This window comes from Canis lupus, chromosome 9 (genome assembly GCF_048164855.1).
Source record: "Canis lupus baileyi chromosome 9, mCanLup2.hap1, whole genome shotgun sequence".
Taxonomy (NCBI): Eukaryota; Metazoa; Chordata; class Mammalia; order Carnivora; family Canidae; genus Canis; species Canis lupus.
This window is the reverse complement of record NC_132846.1, coordinates 66,633,993-66,661,620: the sequence shown is the minus strand read 5'-3', so window position 1 is coordinate 66,661,620 and position 27,628 is coordinate 66,633,993. Positions and strand designations below refer to the sequence as shown.

General features: G+C 42.3%; 1 protein-coding gene and 2 long non-coding RNA genes across 6 annotated transcripts in view; 2 read left to right on the top strand and 1 right to left on the bottom strand.

Annotated features, from left to right (window-relative positions):
• AK7 (adenylate kinase 7) overlaps positions 1-27,628 on the bottom strand; it is a 75,973-nt gene that overhangs the window by 8,846 nt on the left and 39,499 nt on the right. For 3 of the 4 annotated variants that reach the window (XM_072839859.1, XM_072839861.1, XM_072839862.1), the window contains 9 exons: positions 25,105-25,185; positions 20,997-21,085; positions 19,487-19,577; positions 18,556-18,633; positions 17,534-17,683; positions 13,651-13,779; positions 12,078-12,204; positions 5,805-5,933; positions 5,170-5,238 (listed from right to left, as the gene is read on the bottom strand). In XM_072839859.1, coding sequence (XP_072695960.1) covers positions 5,170-5,238; positions 5,805-5,933; positions 12,078-12,204; positions 13,651-13,779; positions 17,534-17,683; positions 18,556-18,633; positions 19,487-19,577; positions 20,997-21,085; positions 25,105-25,185 — 943 coding nt within the window. The remainder of the gene's footprint in view (positions 1-5,169; positions 5,239-5,804; positions 5,934-12,077; positions 12,205-13,650; positions 13,780-17,533; positions 17,684-18,555; positions 18,634-19,486; positions 19,578-20,996; positions 21,086-25,104; positions 25,186-27,628) is intronic. The other variant, XM_072839860.1, reaches the window with a different exon arrangement.
• Positions 1,955-9,183, top strand: LOC140640452 (uncharacterized). Its single transcript, XR_012037179.1, has 3 exons — positions 1,955-2,573; positions 3,322-4,080; positions 9,118-9,183. It is a non-coding gene; the product is annotated as an uncharacterized lncRNA (long non-coding RNA).
• On the top strand, positions 11,955-19,972 carry LOC140640451 (uncharacterized). The gene is made up of 3 exons (XR_012037178.1): positions 11,955-12,344; positions 13,702-13,806; positions 18,029-19,972. It is a non-coding gene; the product is annotated as an uncharacterized lncRNA (long non-coding RNA).

Below are 27,628 nucleotides of genomic sequence, written 5' to 3'. Positions count from 1 at the left end.
GGATTGTATTGGCTCCCCGTGGGCCAAATCCGGCCCATCATCTGATTTTGTTAATCAAGTTTTATTGGAACATTTAAAGATAAATAAGTTAATAAATTAAATTGTATTAGTTTGCCACCTAATAAATGCCACTTTCACTCAAATGCATTCTAACAAGATTTTTTGAGTGAGTGAGAAAAGAAGAGTATTACTGAGCAGATCCCAGAGCAGAATGTGCCCATGGGGCAAGTGGACACCCCTTGGTACCATCTGCTTCGTGTGAGCAATGAAAATAAAGGTTGAGGACAGAACTGGTGGAAAGATCCAATAAATTCATAATTGGTAGTCTGATCCTGCCACTATTCTGACCTATTTTCATTTAGTTTAGATGCTCATCTTTGATCATTTGATTTTCATGAATGGCTATATTTTGAAAAGGAGAGGAGGTAGCTGGACCTCCAAAATGCTGGTATAGTATTTAGATTGAAATTATGTCAATGGGGATGCCAGGGTGGCTCAGTCGGTTAAGCGTCTGCCTTTGGCTCAGGTCATGATCCCGGGATCCTGGGATCGAGCCCAGAGTTGGGCTCCCTGCTCAGCGGTGAGCCTCCTTCTCCCTCTCCTCCCCACTCAATCTTTCTCTCCCTATCTCTGTCGTGATCTCTGTCTCTCTCTCTCAAATAAATAAAAAAATCTTTAAAAAGAAAATATGTCCATAAAATCACTGGAATTTGAATCTAGTTAAGCTCCATGATGCCAGGCATTTAGATGAAAAATTAATAATTCTGGGGGATCCCTGGGTGGCTCAGCGGTTTAGCGCCTGCCTTCAGCCCGGGGCGCGATCCTGGAGTCCCAGGATCAAGTCCCACATTGGGCTCCTGGCATGGAGCCTGCTTCTCCCTCTGCCTGTGTCTCTGCCTCTCTCTCTCTCTATCATGAATAAATAAATAAATCTTTTTTTAAAAAAAGAAAAATTAATAATTCTGTTTGTAATCTAAGAATTTTAAAATATGATGCTGGGGGTCCCTGGGTGGCTCAGTAGGGTAAGCATCTGCCTTCGGTTTGGGTCATGATCTCGGGGTCCTGGAATTGAGCCCCTTGTCGGGCTCCCTGCTCAGTGGGGAGTCTGCTTCTCCTTCTCCCTCTGCCTCTGTGTGCTTGTGTCCTCTCTCAAATAAATCTTAAACAAAAAATACAAGGCTGTATTTCTTTTCCCCAGTGATTGGAAGAAGGAAGATTCCAAATAATCAAATAACTATGAACACTGAGTGATGTATTTTGCTTCCAACTTTCAGAGAATTTTAGCATGATGAAATATATTTCCCAATGGATGATTGATTGATTGATAAGCTCTACACCCAAGGTGGGGCTTGAACTCATGATCCCAAGATCAAGAGTTGAGTGCTGTACTGACTGAGCCAGCCAGGTGCCCCCAGATGATATTAAAAGTCCTTTCTCTCTCTTTTTTTTTTTTTTTTTTTTTTAAGTCCTTTCTCTCTTATGATTCAGACAGAACTTCAGGATTTTGCAGTATCTCAAGATAATTATTCAGAACATCTACTGGCTGGCTCAGTCAGTTGAGCATCCAATTCTTGATTTTGGCTCAGGTCATGATCTCAGGATTGTGAGACTGAACCCCATGTTCACTTCCCACTTAGCTCAGAGTGTGCTTGGGATTCTCTTTTTCTCTCTGCTCCTCCCCCTGCTCATGCGCTCTCTCTCAAATAAACAAATAAATAAGTCTTTAAAATATAGGAACATCTATTGTCTTTGTACTGGCTAACTACAAATAGCAAGTAACAGATTTTTGCTTGGTAAGATTGTACTTAACAAGGAGGTCACTGTGTTTGACTATCTAGAGTGATATGAAAATCTGTACTTTTTTTTTTTAAGATTTTCTTTATTTATTCATGAGAGACACAGAGAGAGAGAGGCACAGACACAGGCAGAGGGAGAAGCAGGCTCCATGCAGGGAGCCCGATGTGGGACTCGATCCCGGGTTTCCAGGATCACACCCTGGGCCGAAGGCAGGCGCCAAACCGCTGAGCCACCCAGGCTGCCCTGTACTTTTTTTTAAAAAAAGATTTATTTACTTGAAAGGGAGAGAAAGCATCTCAAGCAAACTCCCCACTGAGCTTGACACAGGGCTTGACTTAATGACCCATGAGATCAATGACCTGAGCCAAAATTATGATTTGGACACTTAACCAACTGAGCCACCCAGGTGCCCCTGAAAATTTGTGGGGTTTTGTTTTTGTTTTTTAAATATTTTATTTATTTATTCATGAGAGACATACAGAGAGAGGCAGAGTTACAGGCAGAAGGAGAAGCAGGCTCCCTGCAGGGAGCCTGACGTGGAACTCGATCCCAGGACCCTGGGATCATGACCTGAGTTGAAGGCAGATGCTCAAAAACTAAGCAACCCAGGTGCCCCCAAAATCTGTGTTTTAAAACATTTTTTCCATATTCATCAAGCAGGCACAAATGTACTTATTTATTTATACTTAAAGTAGGCTCCATCTCCAATGTGGAAATCCATGACCCTGAGATCAAGAGTGGTGTGGTCTACCAGCGAAGCCAGGCACCCCAAGCAGGTATAACTTTAATCTTGTCTACTTCAGTGAGGAGATTTGAAAATAACTGAGCTGGATGCAGGCTAGCAGCAGTTGTAAAATGCAATGGTTTATCAAGGAGAGATAATACCACCTATAACTGCATCACCATAGATTCAAATGTTTTGTCACTCAAGTCAAGCATGGAGACTTGTATTAATTATGTTATTTTCTATATCTAATGATATTCTGATTTCAGGGGAGCCTTACAGACCTGGAGGGAGACTGCCCTTTTCAGGACTGGATAATTCCTAAAGATACTCCACTACTTACTCAGGATCATGCCCCTCATATACAGGATGACTACCCCATATTTATTTCTTTTTCTTTACTTTTTTTTGAAGATTTTACTCCATATTTATAAGTCACACATACCAAGCCAATATTTACCCTGCCTCAAATCATCCCAGAGCCAGGTACCAGGCAACTAGAGAGCAAAAGCTACTGGAATTGGCTCAAACTAGCCAATCCTCTAAAAAACACTGTTTACTTGGCCCCGCCTTGCCTTTCCCACAGAAACTCCAATAAGGCAATGGCCTAGACATCCCTCCTGCTTCTTCCTGCCTCTTGAGCAAGCCTGGCACTTCCCGCACGCGACAGCATGGTGCGGACCCCCCCTGCTCTGGGAACCCTCCTTTCAATGGCATTAACCTCTTGTGTTCTCACTTAGCCACATCCCTGTATTAAAATCCCACAGTTACAAATGAGGCAATCCTCTAATTTCTTCCAGGAAGACAGAAAATAATGACAATTTCCAGAAAGAGGATAATTTACTAGGAACAAACTAAACATTCCAAACAGAGGACATGTTCAACACGTTTGGACCACATCCAACAGAGAGAGGGCATCCCAGTGGATCAAGGTTAAGAACCTTTTACCGTTGCACACTTGTGATTCCATTTCCTGGAGGGGTTTCATTAATTCTGTGTTTTGGAGGCAGTGCAAAGAGAAAACCGAGTTTGAATTTAAGCCATTCCATTTACCAGAGCAGTGGCGTTCGGTAAGTCTCTGGGCTTTGGCTTCTGGATCAGGTAACCATGGGAGTAACTCCGGCCTGGCAGGACCGTGCAAAGGTTCAACTAGTTCCTATTTTGTGCAATTCCCAGCACAGGACCAATGAATGGTCAGGTTCACTGCCCCAGTGAGGGTGTGAGGATTTACGATGGGATTTGCAATGAATGAATGTTGCCCAGAAGTGATAGATGCTTATAAACTAGACAGACTGTGTTATTTAATCAATTTTACTTTTTAACTTTCTCTGAGCCCAATGCATACATTAATGGAACTCCCAAACAACCCACCCCTTTGGTATTGCAAGTTCCCACTCCAGGCTTCAGGGCCCCCAGGCAAACAAACCCTAAGTGTCCATCCCGAGGATGACTGCTTTCTCGTGGCCCCAGTGCTGCCAGAAGCTCCATGGAAAACTGTTCCTGGACCAAGGGGAGAGGATAACAGCCATACACTCACTCCTGTGGGGACTCTGACGTAGGTGAGCAGTGATCCCCGCTGCCCAAGTGATCACCTTGGGCTCAGTTGCTGAAAAAAACTGTTTTTGTGTTTCCTATGATGATACTGCATGCAAACTGATTAAAAAAACAACAACAACAACTTTAGGGGCATCTGGGTGGCTCAGTCAGTTGGGCATCTCCCTTCAGCTCAGGTCATGATCCCAGAGTCCCAGATTGAGCCCCCGCATCCAGCTCCCTGCTCAGTAGGGAATCTGCTTCTCCCTCTCCCTCTGCTGCTCCCCTGCTCATGCTCTCTCTCTCTCCCAAATAAATAAATAAATAAATAAGATTAAAATAAAGATTAAAAATAAAATAAATTTTTTTAAAAGATTAAAATAAAGATTAAAAAAAAAAAAAAACCTTTAGGGTCCCTGGGTGGCTCAGTAGTTGAATGTCTGTCTGCCTTTGGCTCAGGTTGTGATTCCAGGATCCTGGGATCGAGTCCTGCATCAGGCTCCCTGCAGGGAGCCTGCTTCTCCCTTTGCCTCTCTCTCTCTCTCTCTCTGTGTCACTAATGAATAAATAAATAAACTCTTAAAAAAAAAAAACTTTAAAAGTTCAAGGCAAGGTCACAAGAAATGACTGCCGTGTACTCAGCAAATCTTTTTTCATGGAATAAATTGTTTACACTTTACTTCCAAGAGGACATTGTGCAATGTCTATTTACGAGAATAGTGAACTTAGAAGCTCTGCACCTGCCCAGTCTCAATCCTGGATTTGGGAAAGAGGGAGCAGATGATGGCATGGCTAGCACCTAAAACAGTAGGAAGGGTCTAGTCCCTGGTGGTCTTGCCAACTGACTCTGAAGTCAAGATATCAGGGGACCGGCCACCCTGTGCTTTGTTCCTGGAGGCAGCAGCAGAAAAGAACATTCTCAAAGGGGCTTCTGTCCGTTTCAGAATTTGGTATTCCTGATGTGTGCCCTCCATACATTCTCTAGTTTGAGAATTTTGTTTAAGAGTATCGCTGTACCTTTTTTCTTTAAAAGAGAGAGAGATCTGCTAAAAGATGGTTCAGGTATACAATAGCATTCTTTTAAATATGACCTTCAAGAAATACTCTAAACTTACCAGGTATGATTAATTTATCAAAGGGCAACATTTTGCCTCTGACTTCTTCTTCTTCTTCCTCATCTTCTTCTAACAAAACAAAATTTACATCGTTGTGTTTATTACATGTTATCAGTACAGACAGCATGGCAAAAAATTTTAAATATTTTAACTAGAAGTCACTGATGAAAACTAACCATAAATAGAAAAGCATGTATTTCAGCCACAGTCTCTCTCTGATTTTCAATTTTTAACTGAGTATTACGATGATACATTGCAACTAATCTGAATGTAAACACTCAAATGAAGGAGGGACACCTGGTTGGCTCAGTCCACAAAGCAGGGGGCTCTTGATCTTGGGGTAGTGAGTTCAAGCCCCATGTTGGAGGTAGAGTTTACACAAAGAAAGAAAGAAAAGTTTAATAAAAATAAAGAGAACAGGGGGATCCCTGGGTGGCTCAGCGGTTTAGCGCCTGCCTTTGGCCCAGGGCGCGATCCTGAAGTCCCGGGATCAAGTCCTACGTCAGGCTCCCTGCATGGAGCCTGCTTCTCCCTCTGCCTGTGTCTCTGCCTCTTTCTCTCTCTCTATGTCTATTGTGAAAAAATAAATAAAATCTTAAAATAAAAATAAAAATAAAGAGAACACTTAAACTTACGATTGAACAGGTCTTTAGCTTGATCATAGGTCTTTGGGAATCCATCCAAAATATAACCTTGATTCCTGCAAGGCATAGATTTCACTTTTTCTTTAATAAATCGAATTATATATTGATCTTCTAGTCGGCCTGGCAAAAAAGAAAAAAATATATTATTAGGAAGTCACATTCTACATGGGGGTTACATTCAAAGTCATCTCAAAAATTGTTTTGTGGGGGGCACCTGGGTGGCTCAGTTAGTTAAGCCTCTGCCTTTGGCTCAGGTCATGATCTCAGAGTCCTGGGATCAAGCCCCACATTGGGCTCCCAGCAGAGACAGAAGCCTCTGCCTGCTGCTCCCCCTACTTGGGCTCTCTCTTTTCTCTGTCAAATAAATAAAATCTTCTTAAAAAAATTAAAAAGAAAATTGTTGTGCAAAGTTACTACTGAAAATCCTTTATTTTCCCTTAAAGTTAAAAATACGTGGTTTTGTATTTTAAACAAGATCTGTGAATTTTAATGTGACAGCAAAATAGGAGAATCCAATGAGCTCATCTGCAATAAAGAACAGAAGCAATTACTGATGTCTGCAGTTCCTGGTTCTTCTGCAGTCACAACCTTCTGGTGAAGCTGAACAAGGAGCAAGTGGAGACATCTGAGTGCTCCCACTTCTCAGCAGGGTTCACTAAATTCTGTTTTGATATTATGCCTCAATACATAGGCTTATAGCCTTAAGACACAGTAATAATAGCCTCAATACATAGCAATAAATGTTTCTATTATAAGATTTAAGTGAGATAGTATTCATGTGTTGTCAACACACGACCTATTAATAGTGTAATAATAGCAATAAATATTTGCTGCATTAGAATAAAAATCACAATTGGGGTGCCTGACTGGCTCAGTGGGTAGAGCATGCAACTCTTGATCTCAGGGTTGTGAGTTCAAGCTCCATGTTGGGTGGAGATGACTTAAAAATAAAAATCTAAAACATTAAGTAAAAGTAAAAGTCAAGCTTGATCTGTCAAAGGCACTATTCTCTTTAAAGCTGCGGGAAAGAACACCCTTTCCACCCCCCCGTCTCTCCAAATCCGCATTCTCGACCTTGGCCCTACTACATAGTTCCCTCTCCAGCCTTGGATTCTGGGTTCCTGCGATGGTGTGACATCATGGAGGAGGGAGGAGTCTGTTTTTAAACTGGCCCAATGGCTAAAGGACAATAGGACGCAGCTTCACTAGGATACTCATTTATTGTTCTATCATAATCATCAAACAACTACAGTTTCTGAGACACGGCCCGCCCTTACATGGCTTAACGAATGCATTACAGCACGTGAGTTTAGCAAGTTTGGGTAATTGAGCTACAAATTTCTTTTTAGTTTCATAACATACTTTTAGTTTATCAGTGTGTCTACAATGTAAAATAGTTTTGGTCTCTTCTAAAAAAAATTTTTTTTTGAGAGAGAGAGAGAAGCAGAGGGAGAGAATCCCCAGCAGGCTCCACAGCCAGCACACAGCCCAACACAGGGCTCGATCTCCTGACCCTGAGATCATGACCTGAGTCGAAATCAAGAGTCAGATGCTTAACTGACGGAGCCACCCAAGCAGGAGCCCAGGTTTTTGGTGTCTTTTAATCACTGTATTAATTCAATAAAATGATGTAATTAAAACACCCCCACTTTCTTCTACCTTTCATTGCCACACCACTCATTAGACACTGATTCAAAACTATTTGTGTCTTCCAGAAATTTAAATGTGAGGGCTGAGACAAAAAAAAAAAAAAAAAGAAAAGAAAAAGAAAAGAAAAGAAAATCAAAGGAGTTATCTCACATCATGAAATTCCTCGAAATGATTTGACATTCTTTCCCAGTAGGGTTCACAGTGGTGCAAAGAAATAAAGGCAAATAAAAAAAAAAAAGTCGGATTCAGCAAAATTCAAAGACCAGTGTTATCTAAGCAGTCTATTTCCGATTTTCTAAGGCTCTGTTGCTGAGGCAAAGGCAAAGGCACATACATACTCAGAAATCAAGCTTAGGCACCTCCATGCATCCCTCGGTTTATTTCAGGCAGCGAGCTCTGCTATCTGTTCCTGTTTGTTCCAGAGCTGACGCGTTCAGGATGCAAGAAGGGACCTCTAGCAGCAGCTTCTGATAATTATGGAATGTGAGTACACAAAGGGCCAAGCCCAAGTGGCTCTCTCTAGAGAAGTGTGACCTCCAAGACATGCACCCATGACCTTGGTAGTGTGGAGCTCCTTGGAAGGGAACTGTCACTTCTGCTTTGAAATGAATGAACACAGAACCTTTGAAACACCACCTGCTTTTTTTTTTTATTCTAAGTCTATCTTTCACATTCAAGTAATATTTAAAATGCTCATCTTAATCCATATTCGTAATTATGAAAACACGGTTCAAAAATAGATAGGTGTATCCAAGGTTTTAAAAGAATCCATGCAGAGGAGGGATACCTGGGTGGCTGGGTAGGTCATGTGTGTCTGCCTTTGGCTCAGGTGCTAATCCCAGAGTCCTGGGGTCAAACCCTACATCTTGAGCTCCCTGCTCAGCGGGGAGCCTGCTTCTCCTTCTGCCTCTGCCGCTCCCCCTGCTATCCTCTCTCTCTTGCTCTCTCTCAAATAAATAAAATCTTAAAAAAAAAAAAATCCATGCACAGTATAAACACGAGGAACTTGGCACATTTACATATATCCTCCCTCTTCTCCCTACCGATTTTTATTTTCAAACTCACAGAAAGGTTAAAAGACCAGTCCAATGACCACCCGGAAGCCAACCAACCAGTTTCATTCATCCCACAATGCTTCTGAAACACATAAAGTGAGCACAAGGGGGATCCCTGGGTGGCGCAGCAGTTTAGCGCCTGCCTTTGGCCCAGGGCGCGATCCTGGAGATCCGGGATCAAATCCCACGTTGGGCTCCCGGTGCATGGAGCCTGCTTCTCCCTCTGCCTGTGTCTCTGCCTCTCTCTGTGTGACTATCATAAATAAATAAAAATTAAGAAAAAAAAATAAAAATAAAAAAAAGTGAGCACAAGGAACCTGCAACTGGTGCGTTCCAGGTTAGGCGAGCCCCTGCTTTGGCCGCATGGTCAGGGGCTGGGCCGGAATGGATTGTCAGGACACGGAGGTGCCCACTGCGGGATTGTGAAATCTGTCCCGCTGGAATCGTTAGGGTTGTTTAGTAACAAATCGGGTCACGGGAGGGGAGAGTGAGCTACCCTCTGTGTCCTTGCTTGGGCGGTGACATTCCTTTGGAGGTCTGTGCTGTGAGTTCAAAGGTCTGGTTTTGTCCAAACACAATAATCAAGATCCATGTTCTAGTTTCAGGTAAATACGAATGAGAAGGATTTGAGGACAAACTTGGGGAAGAAAGAAAGAGAAGGAAGGAAGGAAGGAAGGAAAGAAAGAAAGAAAGAAAGAAAGAAAGAAAGAAAGAAAGAAAGGAAAGAAAAGAAAAGAAAGAAAAGAAAAAAAGAAAAGAAAAGAAAAGAAAAGAAAAGAAAAGAAAAGAAAAGAAAAGAAAAGAAAAGAAAAGAAAAGAAAAGACCTTCCTAAGGTCAAAGGGAATGGAATGAACTCTTCCAATCTTATAGGAAGCAGGTGGGTGGCCAAAGGCCACCTCCTCTGCCCTCTTCCATGGCCCCTGAACGCAGACACTTCCGACCCAGGGGCCTCTCTTTACATCGGGGGTGGGGGGTGAGGGGGTGGGGGAGAACAGAGTCCCCCTGCCAGGGACAGGCCCTTCTCGGCTCGGCTCTGGAATCCTTGTCGGGCGGGCACAGAAAGCCCTGTTGGCACTTCACACCGTCCTTTTCCACACTTGGACACTTTGCATACAATTTTGCAGTTCTTGCAAAGATCAATTACATAAGTCTCGGTCCAATAAATATTGTCCAGTGTTTGTCTCATCCCGTTAGTCTGGATCCTAGATGTCCCCCCCTGTTCCCTTGGGGTGGCATTGTTCACGGTTCCCAGGGCCCTGCTCTGGCCTTACACCTCAGGCCTGAGGTATATACACATGGCTGTGTATACCTATAGATTCCTGAAAACCCCAGCCTTCCGCCTTCTAATGTGGCCTCGCCAGATTTCCTTCCATGGGTGTCCCCACAGCAGGATGTCTTATCTCGGGTTGTTTCCCCTCCCCCGAGGGGTGGGACCCAGGATGCTGTTAGTATCTCAAAACCCAGCACCCGGCACCTGGGTGGCTCAGCCCTTGAGCCACCTTGAGCATCTGCCTTTGGCTCAGGTCGTGATCCCCAGGGTCCTGGGGTCAAGTCCCACATCAGGCTCCCTGCAGGGAGGCTCTGCCTGTGTCTCTGCCTCTCTGTGTCTCTCATGAATAAATAAGTAAAATCTTTAAAAACAAAACAAAAAACCAGCATAACAGCTCCCAAGTATCTCGTAGGTGAGGCAGAGGCAATGTTTTATCTCAAAGTATTAAACTGGGTTTCCTAGAGTCAGTAGAGCATGCTACTCTTGATCTCAAGTTCGTGAGTTCAAGCTCCATGTTAGATGTGGAGATTACTTAAAAAAAAAAAAATTAAGGGCTTCTGGGTGGCTCAGTCAGTTGGGCATCTGCCTTTGGCTCAGGTCATGATCAGGACCCTGGGATCTAGTCCCTCACTGGGCTTTCTGCTTAGCAGAGAGTCGCTTCTCCTTCTCCCTCTGCCTGCTGCTCTGCCTACTTGTGCTCTCTCTCTCTGTGTGTCAAATAAATAAATAAAATCTTTAAAAGATACATTTACAAAATTAAAAAACAAAAGGGTCACCTGGCTGATTCAGTCAGTAGAGCATGCAACACTCGATCTCAGGGTCATGAATTCAAGCCCTACATTGGGTGTGGAGCCTACTTAATTAAAATAAATGAATAAATAATTTTAATTAAAAAAATTTAAAACCATAAACTGGGTTTTCTGTGTACCTTCCTTTTCCTCTGGGGCATTTCTGGGATTCTCAATTCCATTTCTTCCCGGCCCAGCCCATACCAAAGCAGAAACCAAGCCACAGATAATCAGCCACCTGCTTTAAGTGGACATCCAGGGTGTGATGCAAGCCTATGTTCTCTACCCCTAAAAACCAGACTAGAGCGTCCTGGGCAAGAAGAGGGGAAGAGGCACCCTGACTTCAGAGGAAGGTGTAGAGGGACTAGAATTCTCGAAGGTGAGTGGCTGGGGAGAGGACACCTGTAGGAACGAAGGGCTGAGGCCAGAAGACCAGAGATGGGGAGGGCAGTCAAGAGCTGTGGTCGAAGGAATGCAGTGGGGGAGTCCTCCGGGGCAGGGTCTGTGAAAGACAACACTAGGAAGGGGCCCTCTGTCACCCAGGGCTGGCTTATACCTCTAACCTTCTTCCCTGATTCCCACCTGCCCAGCCCATCCCCGGAAGATCAGAAACAGCCACCAGCAAAGATGAAAAGAGGAGGTAAGAGGAAAGAAGCCGAACGTGCTTGAGAGGGTGGCAAGGGGAGAAACTACGTTGGATAAGTCGCATGTTGGACAACTCTATAGACGATCCCAGTAAAACCAGTTTGATGGAGGATCTCAACTGTCTAACTATCAGAATGAAATGGTTTTAGTTTCTGAATAATTGCTCCTGACTGTTTTTCTGCCAAGTGGCAAGGTCCCTTGGAAATATCTAAATTTACAACCCAGCTTGCAATTATTTGATTGGAATGGACTTCTTCTAAACAAAAAGACTACTTATTTATTATCTAGGAGTTGCAATGGAACCAGCCTGAAACTCTGTCCACGGGTAGGGAAAGAATGAGTCCAGGGTTTGTGTTCAAGGTGACATCTCACTCTGATGAGTTTGTTCAACAAACTGGTTGAAGTTACCAAATGAGTAAGGATATTTTTCCATTTATTTGTATTTCTTCCTGCAGAAATTATGGCTCCACATTATTCGCCCATTTTTTTCTATTAAGGATTGAATGATTTTCTTATTAGCTTGCCTGAGCATTTTATATATGAAGGATATTAAATCTTTATCATATTAGTGGCAAATATCTTTTCCTGGTTTATCCTTTGCCTTTTAATTAATGAATTTTGATGTTTACAAACTATTTATGACTACACATTTGATCTTTTACTATTATTACTTTAAATATTTTAATTTATTTGACAGAAAGAGAGAGTATAAGGGGGGGAGCAACAGAGGGAGAGGGAGAAGCAGGCTCCCCGCTGAGCAGGGAGCCCCATGCAGGGCTCAATCCTAGGACCCCAGGATCATGACCTGAGCCAAAGGCACATGCTCAACCACTGAGCCTGTGCCATGTGTGCTACCTGCGTTCTGCTCCATGTTTTCCTTGATGCCATCCAAGAGCTCCTGCGCATCTTCCACATTCTCCTCTTCTTCCTCTTCACCTTCCTCTTCTTCTTCCCCTTCATCCTTAGGTGTGACAATCGCCTCCTACATACCACAGGGATATTTAAATTGGATGATGCCCTCCATGGATCTGCTACTCGCAAACTACCTAGCCAGTGATCCTAAAAAGGCTGGTGCCTGAATAGGGAATACGCTCACCCAGTCATTGTGCAAGTTGTCAGGATGTGAGTATCTACAAAGATGGATGAGAGCCTCGAGGTTTTTCTTACTCTATTTTAGAAGAATCCATTTCTGTTTTAACACCAGGACTGCTTAAGAATCAACACTTTTCTAGTTGGCAGGTTTTATCTTACTTGAAGAAAACACATTTTGTAGAAATTAAGACTATCAGTAACCATTGAAGGAAATGTATCAGAGTAGCTACCGTTTCCAATAAAATTATAAAAAGCAGTTAGTTGATGGGGAGGGGAAAAATAGGCAGAGCACAGAGGATTTTTAGGGCAGTGAAACTAGTCTGTATGATACTATAATGGTAAATACATGTCATTATACATTTGTCCAAACCCATAGGAATGTATAACACCAATAAAAAACCCTAAAGTAAACAATGGGCTTGGATGATAACCAAGTGTCAGCGTAGATCTATCAGTTGTAACTAATGTAACCACTCTGATGGAGAGGCTGATAATACAAGAGGTTATGCATGCAAAGGGCAGGGGGTATATGGAAAATCCCCGTACCTACCTCTCAGTCTTGCTCTGAACCGAAAGCTTCTCTAAGAAAATAGTCTCTCTCTCTTTCTCTTTTTTAAGAGAAAGTGTTCATGTGCATGCAATGGGCAGGGGATGGGCCAGAGCAAGTCAGAGAGTGAGAGAGAGAGAAAGAAAGAGAGAAACTTAAGCAGGCTCCACATCCACACAGAGCCCGACTTGAGGCTCAATCTCATGACCCCCGAGATCATGACCTGAGCCAAAATTAACAATTGGAAGCTTAATCGCCTAACCCATGCAGGTGTGCCCCAATAGTTTCCTTTTTTAAAAAGTAGTTAATAAATAGTCTGATAATATTCTGAGAAATGTACATCAAGAATTAAAAAAAAAAACTAAAAATTGGGGTGCCTGGGTGGGGCAGTCGGTTAAGCATCCTATTCTTGATCTCAGCTCAGGTGTTGATCCGGGGATTCAGACCCCAAGTTGGACTCCACTCTGGGTGTGGAGCCTACTTAAAAAAAAAAAAAAAAAAAAACTAACTAAAAATGTGCAGTCAACAGAGAGAATACTAGATATATTTTTTAGCAACAGCTGGAGACAGACTAAATTTCAAGGGCACCCCATGAAAGATGCTTCCATCTCCCAGAGGAAAGTCCTGTGGGATGCTTTCTTTTCATAACTGGGGCCAAGAACAAAATCCAATTAAAATAACAAATCTCTTTGCAGGATGCCACCTAAAATTAGTGGCTTCCTTCTTACAAGACCAAGGAGAGTATTTTTAAGATACAAAAATTCCCAGTGAAGTAGTTAGGAACGTTACCAGTTTTGCTATGGCTTCGGAAATAACATCCTTCAATTTAATGTGATGCAGCTTGTAGTGCTTTGACAAGGCTTCAGCAATACTGGATTTTCCCACGGCAGGAGGACCAAGAATGCAAATCTTGATCGGCTGCAGAAGGAGCATAAGGACCATACAGTGAGTCATGAACAATCTGTGGCTCGATAGAGTGTTTTTTATTTCAGGGGAAGGGGGGGTCTTTTCTGAATGTCTCTGGATCCTGTGGGCTAATGCTCTTCTCTCAAGTCTCCAGAGTCATTCTTCCACTGCCAGCCTCTGTGGTCAGTGGCACATTGTCCCACCAGCTCAATCTGTTGGGACAATGCTGCTGTCCCATCATCAGGGAGTGGCTATTCATGTCCATTCATTCAGCAGGTACTTAGTGAGCACCTACTATGTGCACTGACCAACCATGGGGGACACAACACTCAACAAGATGTACTTAGGAACGGCCCCAAAAGTACTAAAAAGTAAAGTACTCAAGTGTAGGGACACCTGGGTGGCTCAGGGGTTGAGCATCTGCCTTCGGCTCAGGGTGTGATCCCGGGGTCCAGGGATCGAGTCCTACATCAATCTCCCCGCAGGGAGCCTGCTTCTCCCTCTGCCTGTGTCTCTGCCTCTATGTCTTTCATGAATAAATAAATATACTCTTAAAAAAAATGTACTCAAGTGCTATATACTACCATATTAGTCTTTTTAAAAAATGTTTAATTTAAAATTCAATTTAATTAACATACAGAGGTTAACATTTCAGAGGTAGAGGTCAGTTATCCATCAGTCTTATATAACACCCAGTGTTCATTCCATCACGTGCCCTCCTTAATGCTCATCACTCAGTAACCCCATCTCCCCACCCCCCTCCCCTCCAGCAACCCTCAGTTTGTTTCCTAGAGTTAAGAGTCTCTTATGGTTTGTCTCCCTCTCTGATTTCATCTTATTTTATTTTTCCTTTTCTCCTCTGTTCATCTGTTTTGTTTCTTAAATTCCACATATGAGTCATATTACTCTTATAAAGACAACAAAGACATAGAATTTCTGGTCCAGTGTGTGGCGGCTTAGATTATTGCCTCATGAATCTTGTTTCTGGACTAACTGGATCTTTAATCATACTTTACTATTTAGCACAGTTATTTTTTTTCTAGTTTTAAAAAAATATACTCATTAAAATAAAACAAAACAAAAAAAACAGCCCCACCATTTCTTCTGCTGAAACTTGTTTGAATGTTCCAGAAGCTCTGTGACATTCAAAACCAGGGAGTAAATGTATAATACTGAATTTAAAAAATTGCTAGTGGTCATTTCTTTCAATGTGGTCCCAATAGTTGAACTGAGGCCTCGTACTTTGTAAGGGAAATTAATAACAAAAATCAGGCTGATGGGAAGAATTCCCATTGGCAGAGTGTCCATGCGCTTAAAAGTTATCTAACTTGAGCCACAAAGTTGGTTGTAGTTATTATTACCACCACTTGACAGATGAAGGGACCAAGGCTGTGAAGGAAATAAGCAGGCACACTGCAGGCGGTGCTGGATGACAATGGTGAACATGACTGATCTTAACTGGTGAGGGACACTTTTGGGGTGATGATGATGACCAAGATGGCGGGCAGGGGAGGGCAGGTGTCTGAGAAAGCAGCTCAAACTACTTGAGTCCCAATAGGCAGGGCTGTGCTCCTTGGTGGACCTGGTGTGTTCACCACAGCCTGAGGTCCCCTGTCTACTGAACATGTTCACTAGCACCATTTTGTCCACACACCGATGGCAGATCTGTCTCCTGGGATGGGCGCACCTCAGCCAGGTAAAAAAACAGAATGACAGTGGATCCACTTAATAGTGAGAAGTATTGGGGCACCTGGGTGGCTCAATTGCTTAAGCATTTGCATTTGGCTCAGGTCATGATCGCAGGGTGCTGGGATCGAGCCCCACATGGGGCTGGCTCCCTGCTCAGTGGGGAATCTGCTTCTCCCTCTGCCCTCTGCCCTTCTCCCTTGCTCATGCTTTCTTTCTCTCTCTTTCTTTCTCTCAAATAAATAAATAAAATCTTTTTAAAAAATAGAAGTATGACTCCCACTGAACTCAGAACTCCAAGTGCACTTGTCTGGTACATATGCTCCCTCGGAGAAAACAGGCATGGAGGGTTGTTGATGAGCATCATGTGGAACATGAAGAGTTAGAGGAACAGGCTACTTAATGGCATCCAGTCACATTAGCTTGATGCATCAGTCTTCAGCAGGGACCAGCTTGCCTTGCTAAAGGACCCGGAATCGTGGAAGCCCTTGGCTTAAGGCTCCATGTTTTGGGATGTCACTGGTATGGCACTGTCTACCTTACCCTCTATAGTTTCCTGTCCTATGCTTTTACATGACCAATACCCCCAGGGATGTATAGACTGTTCAATTATCAGAGATGCTTGGAGCACCGGGGTGGCTCAGTTGGTTGTGTCTGCCTTCAGCTCAGGTCATGATCCCAGGCTCCTGGGATCTAGCCTCGCATGAGGCTCCCTGCTTGGCGGGGAGTCTCCCTCACCCTCTGCCCCTCCCTCTCCACCCCCCTCTTATGGTATCTCTCTCTCTCTCTCTCTCTCTCTCACACTCTCTCTCTCTCTGTCTCAAATAAATAAATAAAATCTTAAAAAAAATTTTTTTAGATGTGCTTATTCCCTCTATCATGGTCTACCCAGTCTTGTTAATTGGGAACCATGAGATCTCTTTAAGGTGTCTTGTTTTATGTATTTATTTATTTATTTATTTATTTATTTATTTATTTATTTACTTATTAAGGTGTCTTGTTCTTATACTTTAACTGTGTTGATTTACATTTGACCCACAGAAGACAACACTAGTTTCACCATTTGAGTTGGGTCTTGTGCGTCTCAGGATAGGCTCCAGGTACAGCCACCATGGGTATCTCAGATGCTTAAAGAAATCATTGTTCTTTTGCTGAGAGGCACATCTTCTACTTACTCTTAACTAGGCATGTTTTTCAGGAGAGTATGGTTCTTAGGACACAATGGTGATACTGTTCTTGCTCATATGGAGCCTCCCATGCACAGTGGTAGCTATGGTTAGGATGGCACCTGTTCCTCATAAGGTCTCCCATAGTTTTCAACACATGTTCTCACGTACGAGCCACTCTTATCTTTGGGATACTTCCCTGGGATAAATCATGGTCCTGGGAAAGGGCTACATATACTTGATTTCAGGTAGGGAGGTGTGAAGACGCTTCAGTTAGGCTCTTCTAGCTAAGTTTGCATGCCAGCTAGTTTGAATCTCTGATTAGCTGTGGGAACTTGAAGAAATTGCTCAATCTCTCTGAGCCTCAGTTTCATCATCTATAATGTGGAGATAAGCACATCTACTTTGAAGAGTTTGATGTTTAAAAAAAAAAAGATTTTAGTTATTCATGAGAGACATGGAGAGAGAGGCAGAGACATAGGCAGAGGGAGAAGCAGGCTCCCTGCGGGGACCCCGATGTGGGACTCGATCCCGGAACCCATAGGTAACCCAGGCTGAAACAGGCCAGGAGGCACCTGCTATTTTTCTGTATATAGACAGTGCTGTGGCAGTCAGCCTTGAGCTTAAGATTGTGTTCAATTTGTGTCAAGCATAACAGTCATTATCTGTGTTACCTTTAAAATGTTTAATATTTGATTGACAGAATCAATATAATATACTTACAGATGGTTAGACAGGGACAAGTGGGTCATATTTTAAAAAGAACTTGATTTTAGAAATTGGCACATTTGAAAAAGAAAATATTTTCATTGGTGTGATTATACTAAAAGTTTCATCCACATTGCTTAAGTCAGAATTTAAAACAAGAAACGAAATCGTTAAGCTGAATTGAAACAGGAAATCGTTATAGTTACCAATAATCTTCTGCTTTGCTTATACTCTTTGAGGATATTGTTGATATTTTCCACGAATCCTGTTTGGGCAACCCAGCGAATGTTAAAATTCTCCTTCACAAAAAGTGCTTCCATTCTCAAGTTGACCAGTAAATGGTCAAGGCATTCTTGCTAAGAGATAAAGGAATATTAGAGATTGGAGAATCATCTTGAGATTTTCTTTCATCTTGAAGGTTATAACAGACCCAAATCGCTGCTATTAAAGAAAAATATATACATTCACAAAACATGGAAGCCAGTCAATGGTGGCACCCACAATGGTGTTGACCGAGCACCCCCTGTGGGCATCTGTGACACTTCCAAACTCACCCCACGTCTGCGTCAGGATGGGCAGCATCTTGGTTCTCAGACAAGCAGCTCAAAGAGCTAGAAGATGCTGGAAGCCCTAGTGTAAGGCTTCTTCATCTTTTTTTTTTTTTTTTAAACAAATTGTAATTGTATCTATTCTTTGAATAGTGGAATCTCATGGCTCAAAATCCAAAAGAAAAAAATACAAAGGAAAGCATTCTCTGTGACCCCCATCACCACCCACCCAGCTCTGCTCCCCGGAGGCAACCAGTGATACTAGTCCTTTCAGAAGCATTCTCAAAGGTAGTGTTTTGATGCAATTTATTCCTAGAAAGAAAAAAAAATTATGTCCTAAAGCAAGTTCAAAGGGCACACTGCTGACAAAAGCTGTTGTAACGGGATCAGAAATCCCAGGTTCCTGTGTGAATTATACAAGGAGGCCAAAGAGAAGGACATCCAGTGTCTGTCTGTAAAGCATTTACGTATCAAACAGTTTTCAAATACATCTTCTGACCAGGACCTCTGAGGGTTTTTCAGAAAAGAAACAGAAGCTCTCAGAAGAGAAGGGGAAATTGCTTTGGGGGAAAATGTTTAGCTGTGCAGGAAGAGCAAAGATGAACCTGGAAGCCAGCTATTCTGACTCCAAATCCCTCAAGAACCAATACATTAGGGAAAAGAATCTCTTATCTACTTACCGTTAAGTCCTTGGTTAGGAAAGCATTTTCTTTGGGTATTTTCTGGATTTTCCCAGGGCCAGTGTTTTTACTGATGCACTGTTGGAGAAAAAATAGAAATACTATAGTTTGCCTGTAAGATTTTAATACACAATTTCTCGAATGAATGACAATATAAGTAAATAATCTCTTTTTTCTTTTCTTTTTTTCTTTTGGCTGAACAGAGGAGGAATACCCTGAGGGTATATATTGATTCATTTCGTTTGCAAATATTCAAGTTCACCACCAGGAGTCAGGGAGGGACTGGAAACAGAGATGAGTCAGGGGCGATCCCTGCCCTCAAGGGACTCTCAGTCTGAAAGGGAGGGAGTCAGCCTGAGTATACAGATGATTATGCTGGATCCCTCTGCAGTTTGCAGAGGGGCCCCTGGGAAAAGAGGCGCCTGGCCTGTGCAGGATGTGGGAAGGAGGCAGGGAGGTTTTCCGAGGATGAAATCTGAGCTGAATGTTAAAGATGAGTAGGGGGCAGTCAGGGCAAGGCCACACTTGATGGACCAGCAGGGCTACAAGATAACAAGTGGCCTGTATTGGAGAGACAGCTCCCATAGACCTAGAGGCCCTGGAATCTGCCAGTAGGTTTGGGGAACCTGACCGTATCAGGATTTTGGAGCAAGTGTCCAGTACACATTTTAGTAACCCTTCCATGTGATTCGTGTGTGTCTTGGTCCCACAGCGGTCTCTCCTGTTCCCTTCCAGGCACAGACTGCAGAAAGGCCATCTTGATTGTAAATATCCCAACACATACACTGCAAATGCAGACAGTGACTTTGGTTTTAAGAATATTCCATTTGGGGAGTCCCCAGTCTTGTTAGCACACCCAATCCCAGAGCAATATTTTAGAGACGAACACACTTTAAGAAAAGCCATCAAATATGGGATGGAACAGCAGTACCTTGACCAAGTCTTCCAGGGTATGAACAGACTCGTCCACGGCAACCAGGTAATGAAGCTTCGGCACGTGGTCTATTATGTTTTGTATCACTCTGCAGCCCACCAGGAAAAACCATCACCGAGGGAAAAAGCAAAAGGGACGGAGTCAAGTACAATCCACTGATCACCACTGCCAGGGGCCAGACAGCATCTCACTTCATTTCCAACACGGTTAGGGTTGGGACAATGATCTCTGCTGATGGAGAAGCTGGGAAAGTTCAAGCCCCCATGTTGGCTGTACAGATAACTTAAGTAAATAAATAATTCTTTTTAAAGCAACCTATTAGAAAAAATCCGACCGAAAGGAGCTTGGGTCCCTCTGTAATAGGAACAATTGAACTCTGATTTTTTAAAAGTTTTATTTATGTAAGTAATCTCTACTCAACGTGGGGCTCAAACTCACACCCCAAGATCAAGAGTCACATGCTCTTCCAATGAGCCAGTTCAGGACCCCTGAACTCTGATTTATCTCTTTGGAAGAAAGATGTTAAGAAATAATGCTAAGTATTTTGTTTTACTTTACTTTAAAGATGTAAAAGATTCTTTTACATCTTTAAAACCTGAAAAGGTAATGCAAAATCTCTGCGGGAAAGAAGGGTACATTTCAGCTCCTCCATGTCCAGTGTTAAATGCTGGCTGGAGTTTGAAGCTTATATTATTTAGAGGACCCTTCTTTAAGAAAAATCATAAAAATTAAATTTGGGGCCTTGGAAGAGACTTATGCAGGGGTGGGTCTTGAAGGTTAAACTTCATTATTTCCCAGCAAATTTGTAAACCTACCTGTGGATGACTAATTTACTAGCCACCAGTGGAATCTAGAAGCCAGAATCTCAGGGAAGTGCCAAAACTGCTCATTTCTTGCAGGGGAGTCATGGGGGTGTTAGAATAAAGTCCCTGGAACCTGAAGTGTGGAACTGACAAACCACAAATATAGCAAACCCTCTCTTTGACACAGTGTCCAAGTCAAGGTCTACAAGGAAAGAGGGTCTTCAGACCTACCTGGAGCCTTTTGCTGGGATACTCTGAGTGTAAAAAAATAGGAGTTCAAGTTCACCCACAATTGCCAAACAAACAAAAAAACGCTTTGGTTTAGATAGAGGTCACTGTCTAATTTCTGGAATTTAAGTCAGTAGGCTGAATATACCAAGCTTACCCAGGACAAAGGTCCCCAGAATGCATGTAACAAATTCTTTCTTTTCCAAAATCGGAAGACATGCTATTTTGCTGATAAACTTTCTAAAAGATGAACTTGAACTTGTCATCCGAAGCACGGTACTTTTAGATGGTGGATACTATTCCACCAGCTGCAAAACAGAGATAATAACCAGACATTGTGCGTAGGATTGTCATGAAGAACAAATAGTGACACACGTAAGGGTCTTGGAGCTTGGTAGGTGCTCTCTAAGTGTTCACTTAAACACAAACATATCAGTCAATTACTTTCGGGGAAGTCCTAGCCGGAAAACACTTACCCTGCTAGATCAAGAACATGAATTGCTGGAATTACATTTGTTCCATCTCCAAACACTGGTAATGCAGGGACCTCACCCAACCAAGCTATCTGAAAGAAAAGCAAAAGCATATTTTTCTCTGGTTGTATGTTAATTATATATTAATTGTCTATTACACCTTACACACAGCTATAGTAAGGGGCGTTCAAAAGACTCTGCTGTCTGTGAAGTCATCGCCTAAAGGGGATTTTTGAGAATCAGTTCTGATGAGATTACGTTGCTGATCAAATTCTATTAAGAGTTGAGGAAGGGGAAAAAAAAAGAGTTGAGGAAGGGGAGGTGGGTTGGGGGATGGGGTAACTGGGTGACGGGCACTTAAAAGGGCACTTGATGGGATGAGCACTGGGTGTTATACTATATGTTGGCAAGTTGAATTTAAATAAAAAAAAAAATCCTAGTAAGAGAAATAGTGTAACCTCAGGACTGAAATACTTTTCAAGAAGTCTACAATCTCATTGGTGATCTCCAGTGGTCATCTGAATGGTGTCTACAGAGAAATGAAATGCTTTCAAATGCATGACACGTTCCATTATTACAAAAAAAAAATGAGATTGATAGTCTAAAATTACTCCATGGGTCAGGGGTAATTATTATCAGTTCATAGATGAAATGCTTAGTAGATAAATGCAAGAGGTTGTACAAATAATGATTCGCTGAGCCTGGATTTGAACCCTGATCTTCAGAGTCCAAATCCTTGTCTTTTCGCTGCATTTACGTATTTCAGTAAAGAAACAGTCTGGATACTGTTAAGCTGTCAGGTACTAGATGATTTTAAATTGCTTTTCAAGAGTGAAAGAGGTAGGAGTGGGGACCATAGCAGATGAATATTGTAAGATATTTTGGATTTTGGGAAACCATTTAAGGGGTTTTTATTAATTTAAATTCAATTAATTGGGATTCCTGGGTAGCTCGGTGGTTGAGCGTCTCCGTTCCGCTCAGGTCGTGATCCCAGGTCTGGGGATTGGGTCCTGTATCCGGCTCCCTGTGAGAAACCTGCTTCTCCCTCTGTCTCTGCCTCTCTCTGTGTGTCTCTCATGAGTAAATAAATAAAATCTTAAAAAACAAATAAATACAATCAATTAATTAACATTTAATGTATTATTGGTTTCAGAGGTAGAGGTCAGTGATTTATCAGTTGTGTATAACAACACTCAGTGCTCATCACATCATGTGCCCTCCTTAATGCCCATGACCCAGTTACCCCATCCCCCAACCCCCCTCCCCTCCAGCGACCCTCAGTTTGTGTAAGAGTCTGTGATTAAGAGTCTCTTATAGTTTGTCTCCTTCTCTGATTTTATCTTGCCTTATTTTTTCCTCTCTTCCCCTACGATCTTCTGTTGTGTTTCTTAAATTCCACATATGAGTGAAATCATATAATAGTCTTTCTCTGATTGACATTTCACTTACCATAATACCCTCTATTTCCACACATGTCATTGCAAACGGCAAGATTTCAATTTTTTTGATGGCAAAGTATTATTCCATGGTATACATACAGCACATCTTTATCCGTTCATCTGTCAATGGACATTTGGGCTCTTCCCACAGTGTGGCTATGTGGACATTGCTGCCATAAACATCAGGGTGTACATTCCCCTTCAGATCATTACATTTGTATCTTTGGCATAAATGCCCAGTAATACAATTGCTAGGTCATAAGGTAGCTCTACTTTCAACTTTTTGAGGAACCTCCACACTGTTTTCCAGAGTGGTTGCACCAGCTTGCATACCTACCAATAGCATGTGAGGGTTCCCCTTTTTCTGCACCAATATCTGTCATTTCTTGACTTGTTAATTTTAGCCATACTGACCAGTGAGGTGGTATCTCATTGTGGTTTTGACTTGTATTTGCCTGACGCTGAGTGACAAGCATTTTTTCATGTGTCTATTGGCCATTTGTATCTCATCTTTGGAGAAATGTCTGTTCCTGTCTTCTGCTCATTTCTTGGTTGGATAATTTGTTCTTTGGGTGTTGAGTTTGATCAGTTCTTTATGGATTTTGGATATTAATCCTTTATCTGACATGTCATTTGCAAATATCTTCTCCCATTCTGTTGGTTGTCCTTTGGTTTTGTCAACGGTTTTCCCTTGTTATACAAAAGCTTTTTATCTTGATGAAGTCCTAATAGTTCATTTTTGCCTTTGTTTCACTTGCCTTTGGGGACATGTCTAAATAAGTTGTTGTGGGGTTGCTGCCTGTGTTCTCCTCTAGGATTTTGATGGACTTCTATCTCACATTTAAGTGTTTCAACCATTTTGAGTTTATTTCTGTGAATGGTGTGAGGAAACGGTCCAGTTTCATTCTTCTGCTTATGGCTGCCTGACTCCCAACACAATTTGTTGAAGAGATTGTCTTTTTTCCTTTGGATATTCCTTCCTGCTTTGTTGAAGATCAGTTAACCATTTAGTGGTGGGTCCATTTCTGGGTTTTCTATTCTGTTCTATTGGTTTATAGGTTTGTTTTTGTCCAGTACCATACTGTCTTGATGATTACAGCTCTGTAATATAACTTAAGTCCAGAATCGTGATGCCACCAGTTTTGGTTTTCTTTTTCAACATTCCTTTGGCTATTTGGGATCTTTTTGGGTTCCATACAAACTTTAGGATTATTTGTTCCAGCTCTTATTTGTGAAATAAGTTGATGGCATTTTGATAGGGCATTGAAGGGTTCTAAGCAGTGAACTGACATCATTAGATTTGCTTTTGTTGCCTCGTGAAGGAATGATGGGAAGTAAGAATCTAAATGGGCAGCTGGAGGCCAGGATAGTTGTGTGGACAAGAGTTGTCTGCCCTACCTAGCCTGTGGGTAGGGGGTTGGGGGAGTGGGGTTGGAGAGGAGGAGATACTGAGGAGGTTGGCTGTATAGTTCTGGGGGATTTTGTGTTGGATGAGAAAGAAGGAGGAGTTGGATTCTGGTTGGTGAAGCTGGGTGGAAGAAGGTCCCACTTTCTGAGATGGGGTCCTGGAGCAGGTTTGGGGATGACTGTAGGTAGAGTTTGGGTTTATGGAACATCCAAAGTGAGGCGCTAAATAGATAGCTAGATTGACAGAGCTCAGATTCAGGAGAGAGCCCTGCTGTAGAAACTAATGTTTGAGAGTCATTGGTACCAGTCATGGGAATGGACAGACCAACCCAGGAAAGAGCGTAGATAGAGAAGACAAGAAAGAGGTGTCTGTGTGGTGAAGTCAGTTGAGTGTCCAGCTCTTAGTTTCAGCTCAGGTGGTGATCTTAGGATTGTGAGATCAAGCCCTGCATCCAGCTCTCCTCTTGGCAGGGAATCTGCTTCAGATTCTCTCTCTTCTTCTGTCTCTCCTACTTGTGCGCGCTCTCTCTCTCTCAAATACATAAATACATCTTAGAAAAAAAAAGACAAGAGGATCTCAGGCAGGAACCTGAGAAAGCCAACATTCAGTGGTCAAGTAGGTGAGGAGCAGCTGAGAATGGTTAAGGACAAATTGACTTCATCACCTACCAGTCTCCTGTAATTTGGCCACACTCATCTATTTGCTGTTCCTTAACACAACCCACACATTTCTGCCTCAGGTCTTTGCACTTATAGTTCCTACCACCTTTCCTCCAGAAAGCAAAGTAGCCAGCTCCCTTGTAACTTTCTGTTCAAATGTCATATCATGGGAAAGGCCTTCCCTGACCATCATAATCAAGATACAACTTGAGAGCCTACCACTGGCTCTGTTTCTATCTTTCTCTGTTTTGTTGCTTTCCATCTTATTTTTCAACATCTGAAATACTCTATGTGTGTGGGTTAATGGGGTTCTTATCTCTGGCTCTCCTCCTCTATGCCACTGGAATGCAACCTCACAAATGTGAGGACTTTATTATTATGGTATCCGATTCCCAGAATCTACAATGTTTTCTGGCACACGATGGGCATCAATGTCTGTCTCATGAATGAAAGGAAATCCAACTTTCTTCTTATTATCCGGAGAGTGGTATATACAGGTTGCTAATAATTAGAAAGAAAAATAGAAAAAGAAAAAAAATCTTCAAATTATATAACCTTACTCTAAGACATTTTTAAAAACCCTCATAGTCACTGAAAAGTCATACCTTAAAAAAATAATGTAAGATGCCTTCTTCTACTCCATATTGAAGTCCAGCAGCAACCACATAAGTCGTGAGTTTTTTGGCCTATTAGACAAAGTAGAGGAAAAAAGCTAAATATAATATTATTACTCATACTGAACCAGATTATTTAGTGGTTAAAATGAATGAATGCCTCTGACCACTACCGAAATTTATTTGGGACTTTTAATTAAATGAAAGCCAGAGATAATAATTTGTGAAGACTTAACACCTGCATGCTCTACACTGGTGTCTATGAGATATAAAAATGAGTCTTTTCACGATGACGTTTAGTTACCCAGTAGGGGAGGCAGACATACATAGGGAATTTTTAGTAATGGGCCTCAATACAAGGTGTGATATTGTGATTCATAATAAGAAATATATATTTGGTCTTCATCTCCATATTTGGCACTGAGATCCTAAAACCATGGCAATTTTCAAGCAAATGGAGTGACAACGGTGCCTTTTATGTTAACCAGGTGATTTTTGGATCCAGCCTGAAGATGTGGGTTAATTGCCAGTTTCCAGTTCCCTCCACTATCTCCAGGGAGCGATGGGGGTGGGGGGCGGTGGTGGAGATCGAGTTCAACCACCAACAGCCAATGATTTATTTAAACATGATGAAGCCTCCATAAAAACCCAAAAGGAGAAGGTGTGGAGAGCTTCTGGGTTGGTGAACATGTGGAGGTTTGGGGAGAGCAGAGAAGCTCCATGCCTTTCTCCAAACCTTGCCCTGTGCATTGCTTCCATCTGGCTATTGATGAGCTATATTCTTTTATAACACACTGGTCATCTAATAAGTAAAATGTTTCTCTGAATTCTGTGAGTCACTCTTAGCAAACTAATTAAACCTAAGGCTCAGGGAGGTGGGAGGGGTCATTGGAACCTTCAATCTATAAGGGTTGGTCAGAAGCCACAGGTGATGGCCTGAGCTTGCAACTGATGAAGGATAGAAGCAAAAAAAATGTCCACCTTTAGCCCAAGAGACTGTCCTAGCCTGCATAGTTTTGGTAAAGATCAAATACGATCTGGTTGCTACATTTTTTTTTTAAAGATTTATTTATTTATTCATTCAGAGAGAGCGAAGAGAGAGGCAGAGACACAGGCAGAGGGAGAAGCAGGCTCCGCGCAACAAGCCCGATGTGGGACTCGATCCCAGGTCTCCAGGATCACACCCCGGGCTGCAGGCAGCGCTAAACCACTGCGCCACCAGGGCTGCCCTTTTTTTTTTTTTTTTTTTTTTTAAGTAGGCTCCATGTTCAACATGGAGCTCAAGGTGGGGCTTGTATTTACAATACTGAGATCAAGTCCTGACATGAGAGCTTATTCAATTGAGCCACCCAGATGCCCCCTGGTTGCTACATTTTTAAAGGGTCTCATGACTGCTCATATATTTCACTGACGGTTAATATTGAACTGTATGAAAAACACCAGAGAAATCTTGCAAAAGTAGTTTTACAATTAGAAATTCAAAGAAACATTTATGATCTCATACCCTCTGCACATTCCCTTCCTCTTGAACACGAAGTGTATAAATACCAGCTTCATACAGCAAAAAAGCAGCCCTTTCTTCCCATAAGTCCTGTCTTCATGCTACTTAAAAAAAAACTTACTAAGTTATATCATACAATGTCTCAAGAATTCTTTCTTGACTGTTGTGCTCAGCAACCCCACACGTGTCTGAAGCAGGGAACAGTCTTGTAGGACTGAGTCCTAAACCCATGGGATTTAATGGGTTAAATCTTCTTTCTAAGAAGACAGCGTCAGAATTGAGTTGAAATGTAGGACACCGGGCAGGTGCCCAAGAATTGCTTGGTGTTGTGGAAACCCCTCCCAGAGTAGATGCGCACACATGATGGAATTGGGTCCAAAGCCTTTATCAGGAATGTGAGTCTCTCTTCTGATCCAGGTAATCCATGGCAGATTAAAAAAAATCCAAAACCTAGTGTAAATACTTAGAAATGCCAAATAAAACATTATTAATGTCCTTCTAGGATGGCACAATTCTCAAGAGCATAAGAGCTATCCTTAGGGGCCAGAAACAGAAGTGAAAACAAGAGTGGTGAGAGTGGACAGTGTGGGCACCCTGGGAGGTTGAGGGTCTCAATCTAGGAGTATGTATTTTATTTTATTTTATTTTATTTTATTATTTTATTTTTTTTAGGAGTATGCATTTTAAAATCCATGTGAGTAGAGGAGACAAAGCACTCCATCTGGTGAGGTGAGGAGTTGGGTCACTATATGAAAGGATTCATCTACCACAAAAGGGTGAACTAGAAAGAAGTCCACCCTGTGGCGGAAGAAGGTGGCAGCGAATTGTGTCAAACCTAGCCAAGGCTTCCTTGAGAATTTTATCCTTGGCCTTGTACTGCTCAATGGTTTGTCTTTCACATTGAAATTACCTGTTTAGTCCAGGGATTCCAGAACCAAAAATTAACATTAAAAGCATTTCAGGCAGTGAGATTCTTGGGGCATTTCAGGGAGGCAAATACAAAGCCCCCTGTAC